A 25,367-nucleotide genomic window follows, 5' to 3' on the forward strand; every position below is an offset into this window, starting at 1 on the left:
CTCCCTCTCATCAGTGCGACAGGTAAAGGGAGCAGCATGATTAAACAGTGCAACCAGTAGTAAGACTGAGCCTTAAACATGACAGAGTAGCAGAGCATAAACGTGAGCATCTACTTCCTAGAAGGGCAAGAGGCATGGGGAGCCAGAGAGATGGATTTTATAGTAGTTAATCCCTTTCAACTCTTTCATTAAATTTTTATCAAGAATTAATAAAAATAATAAAAATCTATTATGTTGTCTGCACTTCAACCAATTATCTGGTCCTGTTTGAAAAATACTCTTTCAGGGCCGCACCTGTGGCTCTGGCTGGCCCCATGTGCCGGAGGTGGCGGGTTCAAACCCAGCCCTGGCCAATAAAAAAAGAAAAGAAAAGAAAAATACTCCTTCAGCTTTGACTTCATCAGTCATTCCAGTAGTGACAGAGAGTTGTGAAACATTTGTGAGGAGAGTTTGGGGGAGAGTGTTTGTAAAGCCACTAGGGAAAGCCAACACCTTCCATCCAGTTTAGCTTTGCTTAACAAAATAAAATGAGAGGTAGGGTTGTGTGTTGAACCAAAAGGAATTTGTACTCTCAGTGGTTTGGTTTTGTTTTTTGACACTGTGTCTTACTTTGTTGCCCAGGCTGGCCTTGACAACAAAGGACACAAGCAGTCCTCCCATTTCTGTCTCCAGTAGTTGGGATTATAGGCAGGTGCTGCTGTGCCCAGCTTAGAACTATTAAAAACACTCTTCTTTTTAAGGGACATTTTCCATTAAGGGGACCACATATTAATTGATTTCCAAACTTCTTGAAATTTGATTCCTTTTCTATCTGGATTCTCAATCTCAATAGATTTTATGAGCGCCATCTACTGGCTTTGTTTTAATGGACCAAATAGATGTGCCTGAAAATCTTTAAGAATTTGCCCGTATCTTCATGTTGCAAAATTATGAAGTTGGAAAATCATATGAATTTGGATTCTAAGTAGTAGTAGGTGTATTTAAGATAATAGTTTTATGTTAGCATTAGGAAGGGGATGCTGACCTAGTAGGAGAAACTCATGCCCACATACAGTTACAGGAATTCAAGACTAGGGATATGGGAAGCTCTGTCAGTACAGGTATGGACAGAGCTGTCATTGGCTGGGCACAGTGGCTTACACCTGTAATCCTAGCACTATGGGAGCCAGAGGCGAGAGGATCACTGAAGGCTAGGAGTTCCACTTTAGCCTGAGCATGAGTGAGACCCTGTCTCTATGAAAAATTAGCTGGTACTGCTTGCTGGTAGTCCTAGCTACTTGACAGGCTGAGGCAGGAGGTTTGATTGAGCCTAGGAAGATGACACCATTGCAGTCTAGCCTGGGTGACAGAGCAAGATCCTGTCTCAAAATAATCCCCCCCCCCCAAATTTTCCTGAAAAAAAAAAAAAGCTCTATCATGTTAGCAAGGTTAATGTTTTTGTTTTTGTTTTTGTTTTGAGACAGAGTCTCACTCTGTCTCCCTGGGTAGGGTGCCATGGTGTCACAGCTCACAAGCAAACTCAAACTCTTGGGCTCAAGCTGTTCTCTTGCCTCAGCCTCCCAAGTAGCAGGGACTACAGGCGCCTGCCACAAAGCCCAGCTATTTTTTGTTGCAGTTGTTGTTTAGCTGGCCTGCGCCAGGTTCAAACCTGCCAGCCTTGGTGAAATGTGGCTGGCGCTGTAACCACTGTGCTACGGGAGCCGAGCCAAGGTTAATGCTCTTTTGGTACTTGGCCCCACACTGAGAGCGTGGACTCTGTGCTTGTCCTTGCACAACTTCCCTGTACTTAGGACGGCACCTGTTGTTAACATTTTACCCCAATTGCTTTACTATTTGCAGTCTAGCTGTTTACCTGAACACACTGACAAGTTTTCCCTAAACTCTGTTAGTAAGTTAAGTTGCATATATTCTGGCTCTTTATTTCTAAATTACTTCTATGTGTATTTCCTAAGAACAGGGATAATCTCTTACATAATCACAGTAGGGATCTTGGTTTTAGTAGTCATGTCTCTTATCCCTTAATCTGGAACATGTCACTGATTTTATCTTTTATGGCACTGGCACTTTTGAAGGAAACAGCGTCCTCTCCTTTTTCTTAGTAGAACATTTCTCACTGTCTAATGTGTCCTTGTGATTAGATTGAGGCTTTACATGCTTGGTTAGAGTGCTGCATAGGTTACGTTGTGCCCTTCTCAGGGTGCCGCTCTGGAAACACACTGTCCTATCTGTCTTTATTGAGATGTCTATTTTGATTACCTGGTGAAGGTAGTGGCAGATTTCACTGTATAAGTATTTTTCCCCTTCCTTGTAACTAATACAAAGTCTGGTGGGGGGACACTTACAGACACTGTAAATAGGAATCTTGTTGCTTGTCAGTATTTCCCCTGTGTTGACCAGCCATTGGTAATTTTTTGCCGAGATCTGTCTTTACCTTTGTGGTTACAGAATGGTGATTTTATTACTCCTCCAGTTTGTCTGCATTTACCAGGTGGCTCTTGTCATTCTTCTGTGCTTGGAGTCCTTCCTTCTGCAATCTATCTATCTTTAAGTTAGTGTGGACTCTTGACTTCCTATTTTTTACAAAATTTCTTGTAATTTATTACTATTCTTAATTGTTTAATCCTTGTATTGTCCACAGGAAGCCACTTCCCTCTGGCTTCTAAGTCCTTGAGATGGTTCTGTCATTTTTTTTTTTTTTTTTTTTTTAGTACCTCTTATTTTCTGTCAAAGTAGAATGTTTCAGGCTCATCTTGTACATACCCTAACCCAGGCTTAAAGCAACACCTCACAAAAGTTGTTACCTCATCTGTTTTTCATGTTTATTTTTTTATCACTGTTCTTCTCATATAATCTTCCAAGGTTGTTTTAAGTAGAAGCAGATACTAGGTACTACTTCAGTAAAATAGGAGTCACGAGGCTGAAATGCGGAGTTTGTTATTTGCGCTCAATGACTTCATAGGTGTGGGGAGAATACTCCTTCAAGGAAAACAGCTACTTTAATTCAAGTGTTTTTGGGATCTAAATTTCAAGTGCCTTTGAAGTGAACCAGGCCTTTTCCCTTCTTCTGGATATTTTGAGCATAAAGTAGTATGACTTAACGTTTTTTAAAAAGGCACTAAATGTATGAAAGCAGTTTATATCTTATTTTGCCTTTGGGAGTGAAAAAAAGAGGTTGATATTGAAAACTTTGTTAAAATGATTTCACCTTTTTAATGTTAGGCATCTCCCCTGATCCCAGAGGAAGACCCCGCTTGTCTTGGGGGATGGAAAGCCTCCCAGCAAGATATTGGGTCTCATGTGGAGAGAAAATCCTTCCTTGATCTTGATATATTCTTAGAGTTCCAGGTTAAAATAAAAAAATAAAAATAATTATAATAATAATAATTTTTTTAAATTTCTAAATAATTTAAACTGTGGGCCATAAGGTCCTTATTGTAATCACTCACCTGCTGTGGCTCCACTGTACTGCAGAAGTAGCCATGTATAAATGAATGGGCATGGCTAAGTAACAATAAAACTTTTATTTGTGGAAACTGAAATTTGAATTTCGTATTTTTCATGTTATAAGGCCTTCTTTTGATTTTTCTCCCCAACCATTAAAAAATTAAAAAAAATTTTTTTTCAGCTTGTGAGTCACACAAAAACAAGTGGTTGAGGGGTGGGACTAGGTTTAGGCTTATGGGTTATGGTTTGCCACCTTCCTTGTGCTGTAAAGGAAGAAACTTCTGCACTTTTATTTGCACTTTTTTCAAGTTATAATAATATTTTAATACTTTAAGAAATTGACTCTGCCAGCCACATACACCTAAGGTGGCGGGTTTGAATCCAGTCCAAGCCCGCCAAACAACAATGATGGCTGCAACCAAAAAAAAAAATAGCCAGGTGTTGGGGCAGGCACCTGTGGTCCCAGCTACTTGGAAGGCGGAGGCAGGAGACTCACTTGAGCCCAGGAGTTGGAGGTTGCTGTGAGCTGTGATGCCACGGTACTCTACCCAGGGGGACAGCTTGAGGCTCTGTCTCAAAAAAAGAAAGAAAGAAAGAAAGAAATTGACTCTTTTCATATGCTCTGCAGGCATCTTAACTATTTGCATCATGCCAAAGGATATTAAACATTTTCTAGCCTAAGCTTTTCAAAAATGTTTCCAAGAAAAGGTCTTATGTACACGGTGAAAGTATAGTTCTGAGTAGTGACTTAAATCAGCGTTCGTTCTATTTTACCAACTGTGAGAGTCCTTGTGTTAGGGTGCCTTGAAATGCTCTACTTCCAAAAACAGTTATTGTGTTAATAAGTAACTTTTTGACAAAGTAAGTTTAAGCTTGGAAATTATAGTTCATTCTGACTTTATGTTGCATTCAGCAGATTTTTGGCACCTTACCGTGTGTAGAGTGTTGTACAAGGCACTAGGGATAAGATACAGACTTAGGGATTTGGGAAATACTCAAGTTCTATTTCTCGAATTTACTACTGGAGCATTGCCGTTAATGGATTTGGTACCCAAGTTGACTTTATGATTTCCCTTTTTACTTTTAAGTGAAAAATTATCTTCTACTCAATTATGTTCCTGTGCTTAATAAGTTATGGCCACAGGGTGGCATGGTTCTCTTATAGTTTTTAATTGTTGCCAAAAAGGAACAGAAACAAATGCTAGATGTGATGAGAATTCATGCCTATAATTATAATGCTAAAACATCTTGTCTTTCTCTAAAATGGTTTTTCCCTAGTGTGTTATTTAGATTTGCATAATATTAATTCTCAGTGCTTTTAACCTTGATGTTTTAAAATCTTTTGTTATGGTTACAACACAAATTATGTAGTATTTATAATTGGAAGAATGGTAATTAGGGCTGTATTTTATAGTCTGTATTTAAGTTAGCCACTTGTCCTGATTTAAAAACATATAAAAATTGCTAAAGAATATTTGCAAGTAAAAGACAAAGGTAGATGTCTTACTTTCCAAATAGTTGCATTGTTGTGGGTGAAATTGTTGGCTTAAGATTTTTGTCTGATTCCAAGGGCTTAATGTTGGCATAGATAAAGAGGAGCAGCCGTGCCACATGGTCAGAAAACACAAACTGTTAGAAGAGCCATACAACCAAAGATAGACCAAGAGCTGAACACGTCTGGGGGCTTTCCTATGTAGCCATGGAGAGATGGGGGTGTGTTTTGAGAAGTCAGTCATTAGGCGATTTTATTGTTCTGTGCACATCAGAGTGCCCTTACACAAACCTGGAAGGTACAGCCTTCTGTGTGCCTAGACTACACGTGTAGTCTGTAGACTTATACAGTGTGACTGTACTGACTCTGTATCGGTTGTAACACAATCAGAAGTGTGTGTGTATCTAAATATAGAAAAGGAACAGTAAAAATGCCATTTTATAACCTTAAGGGATCACTGTTGTGAATGCCCAGCCCATGGCTGACTGAACATGTTGTTAGGCAGCGTGTCACTGTATTAGCTGTAGGGAGAGAAGAAACGGTCAAACCTGCAAAGGGGTTTTGGCCTAGGTCCATTTTCTCAGTGCACAAAGCCAATTCAGTTATCCAGACAGCGAGGATTGCCAAGAAGAGAGGACATTTTAATTGCAAAAGATGTCTTCTGGGGAGAAGCAGCCTCAAATCTGTCTCTCTAAGACAGTGGTTCTCAACCTTCCTAATGCTGTGACCCTTTAATACAGTTCCTCATGTTGTGGCGACCCCCAGCCATAAAATTATTTTTGTTGCTACTTAATAACTGTAATTTTGTTACTGTTATGAATCATAATGTAAATATCTGATATGTGGTATTTTCATTGATTGTGACCCACAGGTTGAGAACCGCTGCTCTAAGAGAGCACGGGCTTTGTGAGGAGGGGCCGTATGTATGGGGCAGATGGCGGTATAACAAACAAGGGGCCTTGTCCAGCAGGGGCATGTTGTGGGGGATGGTGAGTCTTGGTGTCTGGAAGTTTGCTTAAGGGTCTTCAGAATTTCCATTCCTTTGTCTTTCAGATATTTTGTTATTTCTAATAAACCACTCAGAAAAGTCATCAAGCCCTTTTGGCCCAAGAATCTAAAACATGAGAGGGAAAGTAGTATAAAAAAGAGGTAGGGGTCATTAAAATTTGTTTATGGAGCTGGTTATAGTACCATCTTAGTTGACATAGTCAAGGAGACTGAGGTTTAGTGGATCTGAGTGAAGACCTTTTAAGTGGGGTTTAAACTGAGATTTGCCAGGACCCTAAACTGATGGATACTCTTTGCACTCTTCTGTTTCCAGGCAAGCGTGTTAGAGTCTCTCCACCCTTAGGGAGAAGGGGTGGACTTGGTAGTGTTTTTGTGGGATGTAGAAATGAGAGAATTATCACTGCATCTGTGACATAGTTTTGGGGGAATTCTGAGAATGAGGATGTAACTATTTATTATATACTCTCTCTTCTGCCTTATTTGTGAATTTTCTTGAAGTTCTCTCTGCTTTTGTTACACATTCAAGTAAATACACAAACTGTTACCTTAATTAGTGTACTTGTTTGCTAGTTATCTCCTTTAAAATGTAGGTTTAAAGAACACAGAGATCTAATTTTCAGGTTTATTTTGTATTCTCAATGCCTAGAATATTGCCTGGTACATAAGTTCTCAGTCAATGTTTATATTTGTGTAAAACTACTAGAATGGGGGTACAGTTCAGTTGATAGACTTGATTTTCGCTTATATATGATGGTTTCATAAAGATAGGCTCCAAAGGGGAACTTACTAATGCAAACTTGCTGTATGGTTTCCTTTCTCAGGGCGATTGTGTTGTTACAATACTGCTTGCTGAAGAGGACAAAGTTGAAGATGATGTAGTTTTTTACTTGGTATTTTCGGGTTCCACCCTCCACCACTGTACAAGTACTCGGAAGGTCAGTTCTGATACGCTGGAGACCATCGCTCCTGGTAAGTATTCCAATGTGATCTGTACTAGCCTTTCCTAGTTCTTGAACACTTTGATTTTGTTTGTTGGTATGAGTGATAGGAAGAGTGAATTAGGGTGTTGTAGCTATTATAAGATCTTTGTTTTAAATATGGAGATGCTATATTTTGTTTATATCTTGCAGGTTCTACAAAAATCTGAATCTAACTTGACATAAAGGAAATAAAATGATGTCATAAATTAAAAAAATACAAATGAGGAGCAGCAAAAATATTGGAATGTTGAGATTTTGGAAAACTAAAACACATAGATAAATAGTTCTCACATGGAATAGCTTGAGCCCAAGAGTTGGAGGTTGCTGTGAGCTGTGACGCCATGGTACTCTACCAAGGGCGACATAGTGAGACTCTTGTCTCAAAGAAAAAAAAAAGGAGAAAAAAGTTCTCACATGGTTGTTCAAGTGGAACTGCAGATATGTTCTAAATTTCATGGTGGCAAAACCAAAAGGTATAAAACACAATTGATAACACATTCCTTAGTATCTGTGATAAAAAAAGCTTACAGAATCTTTCGTGAAGCCACGTTTTCCCCAAGTCAGGTTCATGACGGAATGAATGCTTAATGCTATTGCATGCGTAAGTTTAACAGAATTAAAAGGAAAATATTTACTTATTAAAAATTCTTATGAAGTCGTTAAGTCTTTGCTACTTTGACCAGAAACAGCTAATAAAGTAACAATAATCTCTTGGCCTGTCTCAGCATCTTAAGGTATACTGATTCGTATTTGGAGAGGAGCTTCTTTCCTTAATTGACCTTGCTTCAAAGTTAACAACTGACCAGTGTTCATCAGAATTCAAGAAGGCACATTTAGAGGGAATGAGGGAATCCCTAAAAATGTCTTCAGTTTAACTGTTTTCCTTTAGAGCATTGGTTCTCAACCTTCCTAATGCCATGGCCCTTTAATATGGTTCCTGTGGGTTGTGACCCACAGGTTGAGAACCACTGCTTTAGAGAGTAAAATGGATATAGTTTTATTGAAACTTTTTAAACCAGCAGTTTTATATGGCACTGATTTCTCTTTGTTGGCATAAGTGGTATAAAGGTTATGATTTATGAAGCATTTGAATATCTGATCTTGCTGGAGTTGGATCATAGAGCCAGTTTTGTTTTGTGCGATTCTATGTATGTTAACTTTTATGTCCGCTAAATTCTGTAGAGTATACCTCATTTAAGAGCTGCAATTATGACAGTTGGAAGATTTAATTATCTTTCTACTTGGCAAAAATGATTTTGAAAATTAAAGGATTTTAAGATTCCAGATAGTCTGTAGAAATATTCTCTCTACATTTTTAGGGAGAGGAAATACAAGGTGGCAGTCAGGATAGATATGATTTCTTTTCTGAAGAATATTAGATGTACCTCTTTGTCACTTAAAGCTCCAGTCCTCCTGTTTCCTGTGATGTCTGTCCTATCAGTGAGGCTTATCTGTAACTTAAGATCTGCTTTCCAGTAGGTGCCATCCAGTATCACTCTTGCAAAACCCATAGTTGGTAATGGGAGAAGCAGCTCCTTAACTAAGTGTAATTGGTCAGCACCTGACTGGACTCTGATTAGGAAAAGAGTGGGGGTAATTTTTATAAACTTACTTCTTCCTGAATTAGGAACACTTCAGGATTCAAGCTGAGGGGAGATGTATGTATGTGTGTATATATGTGCATAAATAATCTAAAGAGAGCTTATAATTAGTTTCCAGGAGAATACAAGTGAGGATAAAAGGCAGATGTGACAGGGATATAGCCCTGGATCGTCAGTCACAAACCCCAGCAAAGTCAAGTTTCTCAGTGGAGAGGAATGGGCCTGGAAGCTCTTACAACTGCAGAGGCAAGGTCCTTACATTAGTGTGGATGGCAGGCAGTTACTGTCCTTGGAGTCACAAGTCCACCGTACCTGTAGGACAGCTTGGGGCTCTGAGTTTGGACCAGATCCTATGTGATGTCTTTGGCCTAACTTTTGGAGCTCTCGTTCCCATTTCTTCCCTTGCCTTTAGTTCTCATACCTCCTTATGTCTGTCTCAGTACCTGTTCTTTTCCAGCCACACTCTTCTCTGGGTATCCATTTGTGCTTAGTGACTGAATTCCCTTGCCTTGCCAAATCTGGCCAACCACAATGGGTACTGTACTTGGCTTTCTTCTAATTTGGTCTGAATCCTCAGCAATCATTTCTGACCCATTTTCTTGTGGCCTGAATCCTAGTACCTGCCTTCTTCATTTTCTTCTAGTCAGTTTTCTTCTTACCTGTGGCCCATCCTTACAGCACCTGATGGTCCTGAATATCCCATGGGCCTGAATATTCTGGCACCAATCCAAATTTAGTCAGGTAGCTGGTAGGAGGTACCTCGTTATAATAGAGGTGACAAATAGAGTCTTTGAAAGACCTTCTTATACATGTGGAAGGCCAAATGAAGAACAAGGCAACACATGTGTGCCTTCCATATGGATGTTGAGTCCCAGCGATGTCTCTGGTTGGTGTATTAGAAGTTCTGTTAACTAAGCTAGAGATTCCTAAGCAGACCAACTGCTGTAGTCATTGTACATGGAAGTTTTCTGTTTACTTGTCTTTTTAGCTACTGTCATTTAGATTAGTTTGGTAATTTGTTGGGGAGGGATAGAGACAGAGGCATTTTGGGGCGTGAACTTAGTTTTGAATTTCTTGTTTGTATCATAGAGTTAACATTTTAGCTTAGAATTAAACTGCTTTAATGGCTGGACATGGGGGCTCATGCCTATAATCCTAGCACTCTGGGAGGCTAGGTGGGTGGATTGCTACAGTTCAAGATCAGCCTGAACAAGAGTGAGACCCCACCTCTGCTAAAAACAGAAAAGCTGGCCAGGCGTTATGGTGTACACCTGTGGTCCTCGCTACTTGGGAGGCCGAGGCAGGAGGATCAGTTGAACTCAAGAGTTTGAGATTGCTGTGAACTATGATGATGCCATGACACTCTACCTAGAGTGACAGAATGAGACTGTGTCTCCAAAAAAAAAGAAAAGAAAAGAAAAAGTAAATAAATAAATAAACTGCTTTAAACCTGCTTTTGTGGGCTTCTTCCCATCCTTCAGGTCTTTACTGGGATATCACTTTCTCAGTAATGCCTTTCTAAAGGAAATATAAAAATATACAGCTGCCCCTCCTCAGCTTCGCCTATCTCCTGTCCCTGCTTTATTTTTCTTCAGTGCACTTTTCAGCTTCTAACATACATATTTTACTCATTTGTTTTACTTATGTTCCGTCTGCCCCTGCAAAAGCATTAGCTCCTTAAGAGCAAGGATTGTCCTTTGTTTTGTTCACTGGCATATGCTTGCTCAGAAGGCTACTTCTCAGAACCCCTGTCACTGCTGTGTTGGCTCCACCCTGGTTCTCAGAAGTCGCTGTTCTCTAAAGATGCATGTGTGAGCATACACACACCTACACACAACCCCCTTTTATAAGAAACGCAAAAGAAGTCTTTGGCTTCTTGAGTTGCATTCTTAGCTTGTATCAGGAGAAGGTGTTCTTTTTCCAGAGCTACTTTTGATGAATTCTGTGTGTCAGTTAGCTGTATTGATAGCTTCAGATTTCCTGTCTGCTGACGGCAGTGTCAGACTAGACAAGATTCTTCACGAAAAGTCTGTACATGCCCTCTACAGTCCAGTTACTGGAGAAATGTGCATGATCTTTTGCAGCAGTTGCTACCATAGGGATGTGTTCACTCTTCTGCCTACATGTGGGATTTGCTCATCCAATTCCTATTCACTCTGGCTGACTACGAGAAGAAAAAGAGCTTTGTGCCTTGTTCTTGCTTTTAATGTCATGTTTCATCCCAGATTGCTGGCTCTGATTTTCCTTTTGAGTTCTCTGTATGTTTCACTGTCAATATTTTGTAATATATTAGGTTTTACTGAAACCAGATGATTGATTGACCTTCAAAAGGCAGCCCCTTTGCCTTCAGGTATTGAAAGTGGAGTCACATCTCCGGTTTTTAAATTTTCTCATCTTTTTTTGCATGTTTTCTAATAATCTTATGTTGAAGTATATGTGTGTATAATTATAAAGGCTTTTTAAAGTGATCTTTCTTGCCTTCCTACCATTGAAGGTTGTAGATGGGATAAGATTCTCTTTCTCTTTTCTTAATAAAGTGTGTTAAGAATAAGTAATAATATCTTAGGGGACAGGTAGGTGAAGACTTGGGTTTTCTACTTTATCTGCATTTGAATTGTTCGAATGCTTTACAGCAAGCATGTTACTTATATTAGTAATTTTTGGTAAAAATGTTTTGAAGGTTGAAAATAACCTTCTCTCTTCTGAAAATAAATCCATCTTTGTGACACACCAGCAAGTTTTATGACAAAGTATCACCTTCAGCACACCTATGAAGTAACGAGTTCAAGAATATAATTAACTTTGAGGCATTGCTCGAAAGGGGAATATCTCAAATAATGAACAGTGTAACAGTGTTGCTTTTGTCTCTTCACAGAAGACAGGTCTAATTCTAAATCTCATTTTAATTAACTGATGATTTTCCTCTAGAGATGAAGCTGCAATTATTTTTTTGAGACCTATGTAAGATTGGCAAATAGTGTAAAGAAATTTGAGCACAATTCTTGGGGTGAGACTATAGAGTACTGTTTTATGGTGTTCACTTTAATTAATGGAAATGTGAATTTAGACCAAGTAAACATTAATTGCTGAATGAAAATGGAACAGGATAGAGAGTAATGTTACAGAGCGGAGAGAGTGAGGAGGCTGCGTCTGGCTCCTGCTCTCACAGCCATTGCTGTACACTGAGCTCCATAGACACAGCGCCGGGGCAAGTGAGAGTCAGCAGGCACTGGGTGACTCTGTGCCTCACTGAGGAAAAATAACTAAACATGGGCAAAGGAGATCCTAAGAAGCCGAGAGGCAAAATGTCATCATATGCATTCTTTGTGCAAACTTGTTGGGAGGAGCACAAGAAGCAGCACCCAGATGCTTCAGTCAACTTCTCAGAGTTTTCTAAGAAGTGCTCAGAGAGGTGGAAGACCATGTCTGCTAAAGAGAACAGAAAATTTGAAGATATAGCAAAGGTGGACAAGGCCTGTTATGAAAGAAAAGTGAAAACCTATATCCCTCCTGAAGGGGAAACAAAAAAAGAAGTTCAAGGATCCCAGTGCACCCAAGAGGCCTCCTTTGGCCTTTTTCTGGTTCTGTTCTGAGTATCGCCCCAAAATCAAAGGAGAACACCCCGGCCTGTCCATAGGTGATGTTGCATAGGAGCTGGGAGAGATGTGGAGTAACACTGCTGGGGGTGACAAGCAGCCTGATGGAAAGAAGACTGCAAAGCTGAAGGAAAAATAGGAAAAGGATATTACTGCAGACCGAGCTAAAGGGAAGCCTGATGCAGCGAAAAAGGAAGTCGTCAAGGCTGAAAAAAGCAAGAAAAAGAAGGAAGAGGAGGAAGAGGAGGAGGAAGATGATGATGATGAATAAGTTGGTTCTAGCACAGTTTTCTTTTCTTCTCTATAAAGCATTTAACCCCCCTGTACACAACTTACTCCTTTTAAAGAAAAAAATTGAAATGTAAGACTGTGTAAGATCTGTTTTTAAACTGTACAGTGTCTTTTTTTTGTATAGTTAACACACTACCGGATGTGTCTTTAGAGAGCCCTGTCCTGGTGGTATTTTCAGTAGCCACCGACCTTGCCTGGTACAGTATGGGGGCTGTAAATTGGCATGGAAATTTAAAGCAGGTTCTTGTTGGTGCACAGCACAAATTAGTTGTACATGGGGATGGTGGTTTTTTCATCTTCAGTTGTCTCTGATGCAGCTTATACGAAATAATTGTTCTGTTAACTGAATAACAATCTGTAATTGTAAAAAAAAAGTTGCGGCTGCTTTGTTGACACTCTGAATGCTTCCAAGTAAATACAAATTTTTTTTTTTTATTAAAAAAATAGAACAGGATATTGAGTCGTTTTTGCACACTATTTTTGTGAAAGGCTTTGGTGTAGAATCTTTCATAAAATGAAATCTTTTTCAGGATGTCTGTGATTTATTTTTAGAGCACACAGCAAGTGTTCTAGTTTGACAGGAAAACGACAAACCTTCAGAGACCTAAAATTTGACTCAGCTCTTTTGTGTTTTTCTTCTGTCACTCAAAAGGGAAAAGTACTATATAAAGTAGGTTTGTCATTTAAAAGAAAAGAAAAAAGGACATTTCTGTTATCAGAAGTACTTTTGGGTTTAATAAAAAATTGCAGCCCAGATCTCAACAAACGGTCCTGTAGTTACAGCCTGATGTGTCTTTCCTTTCTTGTGATTTAAGACTCTTTCTAGCAGCAAATGTCCCAAAATTACCCAAATGAATAGCACATTTGAAAAGAAGTTGTGAGGCTGGGTGTGGTGGCTCACGCCTGGAATTCTAACACGTTGGGAGGTCAAGGCCAGGAGTTTAGGATCAACCTGAGCAAGAGGAAGACCCTATCTCTACAAAAAAATAGAAAAATTAGCTGGGCCTGGTGGTGCACACACAGCTTTAGGCTCAGTGACACGGGAGCTGAGGCAGGAGGATACTTTCCTATTTGTAAAGTTACGAAGAAATTACATATCGCATCACCTTTGAACTATGTAAACAAACAGCACTGAAATCTTAGGACATGCAATGTCACAGGAGTGATGTCCTCCCTGGGTGGTAAAAATCGGCTTTTGGGGAGTAAAAACAAAACTTACTCTGTATATATAAAGCACAGATAGACATGCACATACACAGCATGTGGTATATCTGTGGTATTAAGAGTTCAAAAGGGAAGGATAAATAGAGAAGAATGTCTTATTTGGGGGAGATGATAATGCAAAAACAGGTTGAAAAACATTGCCTTATAGATACAGGCTGGATTTAGAGTAGAACAGATTTTTAGCATTAGTTAGCCCCTTCCTCCTCCGAAATGTACATGATAGAATAAAATTCCTATGCCTACTGCTTTCCCCCCCGCTTAAATACTCCTGTACATATTATAGAGGCATTTTGCATTTGCACCAAATTTGCACGCCTACTATTAGACAACCAAAATCAAGCGGTGTATACATATGATATTGTCTCCTATTAGAGTGTAATTTCCAAATTCCCTTTAATTGTATTATAGCCACTTGAAAAAGAAAGTAAAGACACCAAGTTCTTCAATACTTTAACACCAAACTGAAGTAGTGGAGATATTATTTATTTATTTATTTTTTAATTTTCCACCGAGCATTTTATTCAGAGCTCTGTTTCTCTGGTGATTCTTTTTTTTTTTTTTTTTTTTTTATTAAGTCAAATACACATAGATCATGAATACATTCATGCATGTGTGGGGTACAATGTGCTGATTTTTTTAATACAATCTAATGTGGTTACATTAAGCCTCAACATAGCTTTTACTTCATTTACTCGATTATTGTGCCAAAACATTTGTGTTCTACATTTCACAGATTTGACTTGTACCCTTGTCATATGTTCCATAGGTGTGATCCCGCCTTTTACCCTCCCTCTGTCAAACCTCCCCTTCCCTCCCACTCTACTTCTCTCCCTCATCCTGGACTATAGTTGTGTTCTATTTTTCACAAGAAAGTGAGTAAATATAAGAGGGTTTCATAGAAGTACTGAGTATTTATGAGAGACAGAGTCTCACTTTGTCACCCTTGGTAGAATGCCCTGGGCCTCACAGCTCACAGTAACCTCAAATTCTTGGGGCAAGCCACCTCCTTGCCCCAGTCTCCCAAGTAGCTATTTTTAGAGACAGGATCTCCCTCTTGCTCAGGCTGTTCTTGAACTCCTGAGTTCAGGCAATCCACCTGCCTCGGCCTCCCAGAGTGCTAGGATTACAGATGTGAGCCACCATGCCTGGCCATCATTCTTTCTCTTATAAGGTGAAATCTGTATGAGACTGGCCTTGGCCAGCCCAGCAAGCACTTTTAGGGTTCCATTTTGGATAATCGATGAGACAAAGTCCCAATTGTTTCACCCTCAAAGGGGAAGGCCCAGATGGGATGTGTTCCACTTTTGGCTTAACAGGAAATGAAGTAATCCTTGGATCATGCTTCAGCAGTTTTGTTTGTCTGTAGCAATATTTTGTTTCCATGGTGTGGGTGCTCCATGTAGAGATAAGGAGCTTGCGGGAAAGCTCTCCCAACCCGTGAACACATACCTCCTGACCTGCGAGCTAAAAGGGTGGGTTCGATGATTTTAAGAGGACCTTTAACAGTCAAATTTTTGTTTCTCATCTAGGTACTCCTTGTGTTTTTTGTGTATTTTTTTTACCTTGCCCTTTATTTTTTCAGTTCTGCAGTGCCAAAGATAACATTTAGCTCAGAAGCTTTATTGGGCCTTGCTGGAGAACCTGTTTTTAGAGTATTAAAGAGATCTGTTTCCTTGATTTACCTGAACAGGAGGTGTTTTTGTTTGTTTGTTTGTTTGAGACAGAGTCTTGCCCTGCTGTCCGGGCTGGAGTGCAGTAGAGCAGTCATAGCTCATTGCATCCTTGAGCTCCTGGGCTCAGGTGATTCTCCTGCCTAAGTTTCTTGAATAGCTGGGAATATAGGTGTGTACAGTTAATTTTTTGTAGAATCAGGGTCTTGTTATGTTGCCCAGGCTGGTATTAAACTTCAGGCTTCAACCGGTCCTCTTGCCTTGTTCTCCCAAAGGCTGGTATTACAGGTGTGAACCACTGTACCTGGCCAACATAACCATCGTAATAGCTAATAAAAATAACTATCAGTTTTAGATGTCCATATTATGCCAAGTGCCTTATGCACAGCCATCTCTAATGTTTTTCACAATCCACCAGGTTGGTGGTATTCTCATTTCTTAGGATAACCAAATCTGCCTTAATGGAGCTGTGGCTCAAGCCTGGTATTTCCAGACTCTACAGATAATTGCCGGCATACTTGAGGACCCTTAAAGTCTACTCAGCTAGGAACATACCTCTCTCACCCCATAATTTATTTTTTATTTCTGTTGTAAATGAACTGGACCTGACAGTGTGATAAGTTCAGAGGCAATTTAAAAGATGGAGTTAAAGTTTAGTCATGTTTCTGAAACAGTTTATCTCTCTTCTCTGTAAATCTTCTTGGGTAGCTTCCTTTAGAAGTTCAGTAAATTTTTCAGAACTTCCCTTTTTAAAAAAAAGATTGGGATTTTTATTTTCTATGCTAGTTACTAAGACATTAAGTGGAAAGAAAAACACCATGAAACTAGCTGGAAATTTTGCTTTTTTTCCTGCTGTAGTTTCTGTTTTCATGCCTAAAGTTAAATTGTGGTTATTATATCAAATTGGATCTGGTTTCCCATTCCCATGTCTTTGTAGTGTAATTGTAGACATTAATAATCCTGCGTTCTTATGTACCAGGGCAGTTATGAGACTAATGGCTCCCTGCAAATAGTCATGTTTTTAGAGCTAATTATGGTAGTAAAGGGTCTTGTGTACTTATACGCAGCAATTTTAGTTTTATTACTAGGTCCACATTATATAACCTTTGGTTTTTAAAAATTGCTGACTTTCCCACTAGAGGTTTTATCTAAAGGAATTAAAAAATAATCTTGAGAGCCACCTGAGTCTAATAGAAGTGAGACAGTGGCCCCACCAGCTCTGTGTGGTTGATTTCTATACAGTTTAACAAGTAAGGTAGTTTTTATTTGTTTATTTGGTAAGAGATAGGGTCTCACTCTGTCACCAGCCTTGGAGGTATAGCCTGGAACTCCTGGGCTCAAGCCATTCTGCTGCCTCAGCCTTCTGTAGCTAGGACTACAAGTGTGTATCACCACAGTTACCAGCTTTTTACTTTTATTGTTTGTAGAGATGGGGGTCTCTCTGTATTGCTCAGTCTGGTCTCTCAAACTCCTAGGCTCAAGCAGTCCTCCCTCTTCGGCCTCCCACAGTGCTGGGGTCATAGATGTGAGCTGCTGTAGCCACCTGCTTTGTTTTTGATGAGGAGTAACTCTGCCACTTTGCCAGTTAAACTTGCTTGGGTGACTGATTCAGGAAACCTCAGTTCTCCACTTATCTTTTAACCCTCAGTTTTTCTTTTGAAAAAGAAGCCTATAATGATAGCCCAAAAGTCCAGATTATAGCTTATTTTATTTATGATGATTCATAGTTTCTCCTTTAGATTGTGAGTTCATGTCTGAAGGGAAAATACTGGGCTAACAATTGGCTTCTCCTGTATGTCTATTTCATGGTCTTCTCTGACATTCTACTTTCTCTAATACATGGTTTCTTTTTTTAAAATTAATTTTTAATTTCAGATTAATATGAGGATACAAACAATTAGGTTATGATGTTTGCATTTGTTAGGTAAAGTCCCTGTTGTAGTTGTATCCCTCTAACACATAGTTTCACTTTAGTCATACAGAAGTAGAGCTGGCAGTAGCTTACCAGCCATCCATCCACTCGAACAAATTCTTCCACAGCAGTGCAGCAGAAAAAGGTAAGCATATTTGTGTTGCCAAGTACAACATACACACACAGACACAAAGCCCTTCTCTCCCCTTTGTTTGCCCCCACCCTATCCTGACCAAATAACAGTCATTCTAGCAATCCTAGCTGCAGTGCCCAGTGTGGAATGCGACAGCATTGCTTGTCCAGGGCTCTGTGTAGTTGTGTACATGCAGAAGGTGATTTTATAGAGACGGGGATGAGGTTTGCTTTTAGTGGCATTGTGATTCTCTTTCTGATTTAAGTTTTCAGGCTTCTCATCTTTGTATAGGTTTGGGGAAAGAGGCTAGTAAGAAAGAATAAGGACTGCTTAGGTGCGTGGGGCAGGGGATATTATTTTAGGTTAGTGTAGTATCTCTTAGGCACAGCAAGTTCAAGTTTTGAAGGCAGAATTCAGTTTGGATCCCAAATTTTTAACATTGTTGTTGAATTTTGAAATTTGTGATTTTAGTCTTTCTTGATTTTTTTTTTTTCCTCATTGCCCTCAAAAGACTGTCTGGAATTAAATTGCATTAATTTCAAATAAATGGGACAGTGCAATATATTAGATTAATGAGCCACAATATTTTTTCTTTAAAGCAGTTCCTCTGACTGAAATGCATATTACCCCATCCATCTGTCTGTCTGTCCATCCATCTATTTTATTTGGCAATGAAGGAAGGCTGTGTATGTTCTTTTGGGTTATGGTATCAAAGAATTTGAGAGGATATTATAGTTCTTCCCTTAAGGGCAAGGAGACCATCTGAATTTGAAAGTGCTAGGGAGATTATTTGCCTTAGGCCATACAGCTGATAAATACACAAACAATTTGAACCCAAATCTCTTTTATCACTGGACATCTAAACATAGCCTACTTAATATCTTCTCAGAACTATCTCTTGTAGTAGTAGTTCCATCCGTTGACCATTGTTTTCTATTTTGTGTTTTTAAAACGGTTTCTTAAAGTTTTCTCCCACTCTTCCCTCCCTTCCTACCTCCTACCTTCTGCCTGGTAAGATCCATAGGCAGCTGTAAAGCTTGTTCCCTCAAGTAAGGGAAGAAGCTGAGGCCCAGGGGAGCAAGGTTATCTGTGGGCACCTCTAAAATAACACTGCTGTCCCTGTCCCGCCCCCAGAGGCTCTGTCTGTGTTTCTTACGGTACCTGCCCCATTTTCACTCATGTTGCAGTTACCTGCAGCTTGTTGGATTCTCTCTTGTGAACTGTAACCCTCTGGAAGGTTTATTCATCTTCACCTTCTGATCACAGTGCCTGGACTTGGTGGATGTCCAGCTGTTAGTTGTTGAACAAAACTTAGTAAGATGTTATAGAAGGTTTTTAAAGAAACATTTATTTTCTGTCAGAAAAATACCCAAACCCTACTCCCTGAAACAGTTGGCTTATTTTTGCCAACATTGGTGTCTGTATAATTAGGCCACTGCCCTTCAGAGAAAGCCTAAGGTTTTCCCTCCCTACTTGTGTGCGCACACACAGACTAGGCAGAGGATACTTCAACTTGCTATAGCCTTCTTAGAAGGAATTTGTTTGGAAGGCAGTGCGACTGTCTCATGAGTTATGTCTGTGAACCTGTTAATCTTGCTTAACAGTTATATTGACCTGTCAAATCTAAATGTTAGCCCTGTTTTAGCCAGGGGCTTAGCTATTATCCTTCTTCCTCTGTTTATAGGCAATGTGGTACAAAATCCTTGCATCTTGATATAATAGGCCATGCCCTTTGGCATCAGCCTGGAATTTGAATAACAGATTCTGTTTTTTAATGTTTGTGTAACCTTGGGAAAGTTACTTGACTTGCTTAAGCCTCAGTTTTCTCATCTATAAAGTGAGGACAATCACATTCCTTATAAAATTGTTTTGAAAAGAAAATGACATGTCAAGTGCCTGGCATGTAATAGGTACTTGGTAGGTAAATGCTTGTAACCACTCTGGAATTACACAGCAGTGAGAGATTTCTCAAGAGTAAAAGACTTAAGGAGGCCTCTAGGAAAAAACTGTGCGGAAAATCAACTTAATATTCTGATTACATGGGGGAAAAATCATTTTTCTTTCTTTGAAAGATAGCAGAGAGCTTAGTTTGTTTTGAGTCTGAAACCTCTGTTGGCCTTCATGGTATGGAAACTCCGACTCAAGGACCACTCAGTTGCAGAAAGCAGCCTCTGCGTGTGTTACAGACGCAGATGGTGGGCATGCAGGTGCCACGAATTATCAGGCACAGGGGCATAATACAAGCAGCAAAAACGTTAACTCAGTTTTCTTTTTCCTCATCAGAAAGCTATCTTATGGAAGAAGGACAGTGATGGTAGGAGCATAGTTCTGGCTAGTTGAGATCAGTGTTTGAAAGCTAAAAAACAAAAACAAACCCGTGTATTGTGATGAGTATACTCTGCATATTGAAAATACTAAGTTCTGTGAGGCCAGAAATCTAGGGAAAAGTCTGATTCAAGAAGGCCTCATCCACAGAAACACATAGGTGTTAAATTTTGATAATTTGGCTCCAGCTGAGCTCTTTAGGGGGGTACTTAGGTTGTGCCTAAAGTCACAGCTTGTGAGGTACCTGTGGGTATCTGCAAGGTGGGCCCCACGGACTCTGTGCGGGTTCACTCTTCCTGACCTGGGCTTCTAGCAACAGCGTTGTAGCCTCCACGGGCAAACCAGGTGATTTCATCGAGGTCCTCACCCTGTTAGTGGCTGAGACAGGAAAGAACATGTAGCTGAGAGCAAAAATTAAATAATTAGGCCTTGAATTGCTCATAATAGTAAGATAGTTTTGTACTTTTTAAAGGTGCTTCATCATTTGTTCTATTGTATTGTAGCAATAACAAAATAAGTGCTGGTGAATCTGTAAAATTTCTCCCATATAACTTATTGAGTGGTTTCTCCCTGTTACATGTTCAGATCTAATTCAGTTCAGGAGGTATTAGATTATCCATTGTATGCTAGCCCTTATGGGATCCTTGAGTTTTCATTCTTAATTTGTTCAGATTGAATAATAGTTGATATTCAGAGCCTGTTCAGTGACAAGTACTGTGATATAAGGCATGAAGAAAGCTGGGACACAAAAGTGCTTATTAAGGGAACTGTGAGGAAGATGAGTCAATTAGGCTTTCTCTCCTGAAGGCCAGATTGTTCTGAGTAAAGATGATTAAGTGGGGCAGGTGTCGTTATTGTACCTAATCGTCATTAGGGCTTGATTTGGAACCACTGCTCTGGCTGTGATATAAGGCCCGTGATATAGGACCCGCCCCCTCCCAGTGCCAGACTTCCTAAGGGGGAAAGCTGCTTGTGACAGTTTGCCTGCCTCACAAGCTGGATAACAGTAGATAGATGGCCCATGTTTGCTTGCTGGCTCCCATGAGCTGAAAAAGGGCATGTCCCAGCTACTTTCAGCTCCTCAGTTTTTCTCCAGTGTGAACCTCCTTGGGCTCAACCATTGGCATTACTGGAATTAACCCCCTACCCCCGGTGGCCTTTCAGCGTGGGGTCTCATATTGTTTTCCTTGCCTGTTCTCGTTAGGTCATGACTGCTGTGAGACAGTGAAGGTGCAGCTCTGTGCTTCCAAAGAGGGCCTTCCCGTGTTCGTGGTGGCCGAAGAAGACTTCCACTTTGTCCAGGATGAAGCATATGATGCAGCTCAGTTCCTGGCAACCAGTGCTGGAAATCAGCAGGCTCTGAATTTCACCCGTTTTCTTGACCGGTCAGGACCCCCATCTGGGGACGTGAACTCCCTCGATGAGAAGGTTGCGCTAGCGTTCAGACACCTGAAGCTGCCAGCGGAGTGGAATGTGCTGGGAACAGATCAGACTTTGCATGGTGAGAATTTATTTGTCCTATAAACATACTTTGGGTTTGGGATACTTCTGTTTTCTAGTGGAGCTGCATTTCTGTGGTCTTTATATTCAAGTTTTCTTCAGTGACCGAATCTTAAAATCACTGCAGCAAAATGGCTTTGATGGCATCTCTTAGTTTTCCAATCAAACTTTTAAAACTGTTCTTACAATGAAATGACCCGAGATAGTACTCAAGCAGAAAGTGGCACATCACCTTCCTGTGGGTCTGGATTTCAGGTGTGATTTTGTTACCAAACCCAAAAAAGGGTCCAGTATAGGTCCCATCTCTTCCCATACAAGAGCCAATTAATGTGATGAGGATTGCCAAGGAAGAAATTTTAGTGCAAAAGATATTGTTTGCAAAAATGGGAAAAATGATCTCAGATCTATCTCCTGATTGACTAAAGACAAGGGCTTTTATAGTGGGCTGTGGAAGACGGGTCAGGTTGTGTGGGAATTAAAGTGATGGGTCACCAGGTGTTCCGATTCAGGAATCAGCCCCTGGTGATAGTGGTGGAGCTAGTTAAGTCAGGTTGTTAGGTTTGACTGGTAAAGTCCCAGGGAACAAAAAGTCACTTGGGCGGGGGGTCATTTTGCAAGGCTCGTTTCAATCTTTTAAGCACCAAAGTGACCATGCTTCATGAAGAGAATAGCAGAGTAACTTATTCAGTGTTTAATTATCAAAGACAAGATAAGGTTTTCAGTGTGTTTTTGGTTTCTCTGGGGACCTACTGAAGCTGGAGGAAGGAAAAGGGTGGGGAGTGGATGGAGGGAGCATGAGAATAGGATGAGCTCTGAGAAACCACATACTTTTTTTAACCAGGTAGTTTGACTCATACTGATTTTTATTTACTGCCCCTCCAGATAAGAGCTTATTGATGAAAGGACTCCACTTTCCAAAAACATTGATGTTGTAATATGTTCTCTTATTCAGACAAGGGTTGTTTCACGTAACTCATATCATGATTATATAGACATTTTCAAGTGAAATATAACATATACTTGGGGCCTGTTAAATAATACCTTGTTTTCCTCCTGAGCTCAAATCCAATAGAAAGATTTAGGACTCCTGCAGATAGAGATAAAATGTTTGCTTTATTATTGATGAAATCGAGATTTGAAGAATAATATTCGAGATTCTACCATAGGGTCTGCTTGTACTTTCTGTGTCGTCATCGAAGGAGCTGGACAATTGTATGACTGCCCTTGAGAGTCCACCCAGCTCTGATTACTGTTTATGTAGGGTGGGGAGACCAGAAGTCACTCTCTGCAATTGAACAGATCCTGAGGAGAAATCCCCAGAGGGGACGTGCAGTTCCTACCCTCTGATTCAGCAGAAGAGTTTATTCTTCCTTCCATGGAAGAGTGGTGAAGAGGTATTTGCCAGCTTCGACTCTTTTAAATCCATTGCATTTCACAGTTAAGCCAGTGATCAGGCATCAGAATACTGTCCGATACTATCAAATACTACCATGGTGGTCCTCTCCAGGTAAAATCTGAAATAAATGTGAACTGTAAACTTAAGGAAGGAAGCATTTGTCCTTTTGTCTTTTTCTTATTAACAATGTCCAGAAAAGGAAAACAGGATTAATATAGTGTCCAAGAAACTTCTGCATTGCTAATAGAAATCAGAATATTATAGAGTCTGAGAACTTAAGGATGGGCCCTAATACCTCTAGCTCCTTCCATTTCTGTTTCAGCATAGGTGGGAATGATTATTCTGGTTGCCTTTTGCAAATCAACATCAAGATAGAACTGTTCTAGTTATTTGTGGGCCTTATGGTATTTTTATGGTTTCATGTTGCCATCTTAAAGAAGGCCTAGGAGTTGGATAGTTGTTACCATAACTAAAAAGAACTGTTAAAAAAAAAAAAAAGCGAGGGTCTATAACTCCAGGCATCTTGCTTCCCCTCTCCAGGTCTTAGCTTCCTTGTTTTAATAGGAGAAAACTAGCCAGTTTTAATATTTTTGTGTACTTTCCATGTACTCCTTAAGTTTCTGTAATACAACATTGCTTATGCAGTGCTAACAAAAGCTAAACCAAATTTGAGCACTTAAGGAAATAGAAATTAAACCACATTGAGATACCATTACACGTTTATTAGAATGGATAAGATTAAAAATACTAAGTGCAAGCAAGCATGGAGGACATCTCATGATACTTGCAGGAATGCAAAACACCATAGATACTCTGGAAAACTTTTGTTACAGAGTTTAAACATATACTTACCATATGACCCAGTAATCCCACTTCTGAGTATTTATCCTAGAGAAATGAAAATGTCACTAAAAAGTCTGTGCATAAATGTGACTATAGTAGCATTGTTTATAATCACCAAAAAACTGGAAATAACCCAGATCTCTCTCACTGAGTGAATATGTAAACAAACTGACACATCCATGCAGTAGAATATGACTCGGCAATTAAAAAATATTGACAGGTGCACAACCTGGATGCATTTTTAGATGCATTGTGCTTTGTTAAAGAAGTCAGTTTACAAAGGCTTTATATCATGTGGCTCCATTTATGTGATATTCTGGAAAGGCAAAATTACAGAAACAGATTAACAGTTGGCAAGGACTGGGAGTAGAGGAAAAGTCTTGACTACAAAGGGGTATTAGGAGGGAAGTCTTTGGGGTGTTGGAGTTGTTTGTATCTTGTTAGTGATGGTAGCTGTGCACGTGTTAAAACTCATACTACTGTACATCCCCAGGAAGTGAATGTAACGGTATAAACTTTTAAAATAAATGTTGGTTTAAACTTCTTGAGGTAAAATGCACACAGTGGACATGATAGAACTTTTTAAGTCATCATCTGGGATCGGAAGTCTGATTTTTAGTGTTCAGTTCACATTGTGACGTTTAAGTTGTTCTGTTATGAATGAGAATCTAGGAACACTAGATGTAGTAAGGGTGTCTGTTAACGAATTTATCATGCTTGCCATGGAATTTAATGGGATGAATATAATGGAATAGTCTCTTCACATCAATGAGTTGCACATCAAATAGTTTTTTAAAGGTATTTAAATGAAAAGGGTAAAATGTAAGCCTATTGCCTGGGTTAATACAGGTAAATAGGGCCCTGTGTTAATAGGGCTACTTGCATTAGAAAGCTAGGATGTTCTAGCACAAAAGAGTCATGTAAGATTTATGGGTAATCTACTATTTAATTGTTTAGACACAAAGCTTTTTAACTTATTTCAGGTCAATGCCTCCTTTCAAAGTTAGATTTCTCCTCAGGAAAGAAATGTTTATATATGTCTACCTGGAAATATTAACATATATTAAATTTCATAGTCTCCAAACTTCAGGCGCCAACATGGAGTTAAGAACTCTCAGTTTAGATTTGCTGTTGTTAAATGTAAAAGCATAGACATTAGAGCCAGACTATTTATATTGTGGACTCATTGCAAAGGTTTGTGCAAAGTACTTAATCTTTCTATTACTGAAGTTTTTCATCTGTAAAGTGTAGTCTGTCTGATAATGTGATAGTTTGCAAGCTGTTTGTTTTGAATGCACCATGACCAATATCCAGAAACTTTTTGGAGACACACAATATTGGTGAGCTGTAACAAGGAAAGAGAACATGTTCTTCTGGAGCAGTGTTTTTCATCCTTTTTTATCTCCTGGCAGGCTTGAAGCACACTTAAATTATGTTGATTTAAAAAGAGTAAAAAAAAGAATATACTTACTATGCTTTGAACTTCTTTCAAAAATGATTTAATCTTTAAAATTTTTTGCAACACACGTAGGATCCTCTGATGGCACACCACTGTGCCACGGCGCACGGGTTGAAAATCACAGCTCGAGAGGCTAAAACAGGACAGCACTCCAGGGCTCTTCAAAGCAGCACAAACTTTCTTCCTTTTGCTTTTTACTTTTCACTTTTCACTAAAGCAATCCTCCCTTTAAACATGAACAAGAGTGAGTCTGTCCATTTTAGCTCTACCCGGCGTTCTCTAATCCCTACTCACATAGAGAAGTCTCTACCCTGTCCCTTTCTTGCCACGCTTCTGCCTTCCGGCTCCCTCTGGATGGAGGAGCATGGTAAGGAGCGTGTTTTCCAGTCTCACTTAGTGGTCTTTACTGTCTTGGTGCTTAGTGAGAATGGTGAGTGGGGATGGCTTTTCCCCGGGAAACCCTGGAAGAGCGGTAGTCAGCGTAGCTCTCAGG

General features: G+C 39.7%; 1 protein-coding gene across 1 annotated transcript in view; it reads left to right on the forward strand.

Annotated features, from left to right (window-relative positions):
* AKAP13 (A-kinase anchoring protein 13) overlaps window positions 1-25,367 on the forward strand; it is a 298,016-nt gene that overhangs the window by 100,289 nt on the left and 172,360 nt on the right. Inside the window, exons 3-4 of the mRNA XM_023512618.1 lie at window positions 6,766-6,913; window positions 20,881-21,177. Coding sequence (XP_023368386.1) covers window positions 6,766-6,913; window positions 20,881-21,177 — 445 coding nt within the window. The remainder of the gene's footprint in view (window positions 1-6,765; window positions 6,914-20,880; window positions 21,178-25,367) is intronic.

Source organism: Otolemur garnettii, unplaced genomic scaffold (genome assembly GCF_000181295.1).
Source record: "Otolemur garnettii isolate 467f Iridium unplaced genomic scaffold, OtoGar3 scaffold00029, whole genome shotgun sequence".
Lineage (NCBI taxonomy): Eukaryota > Metazoa > Chordata > Mammalia > Primates > Galagidae > Otolemur > Otolemur garnettii.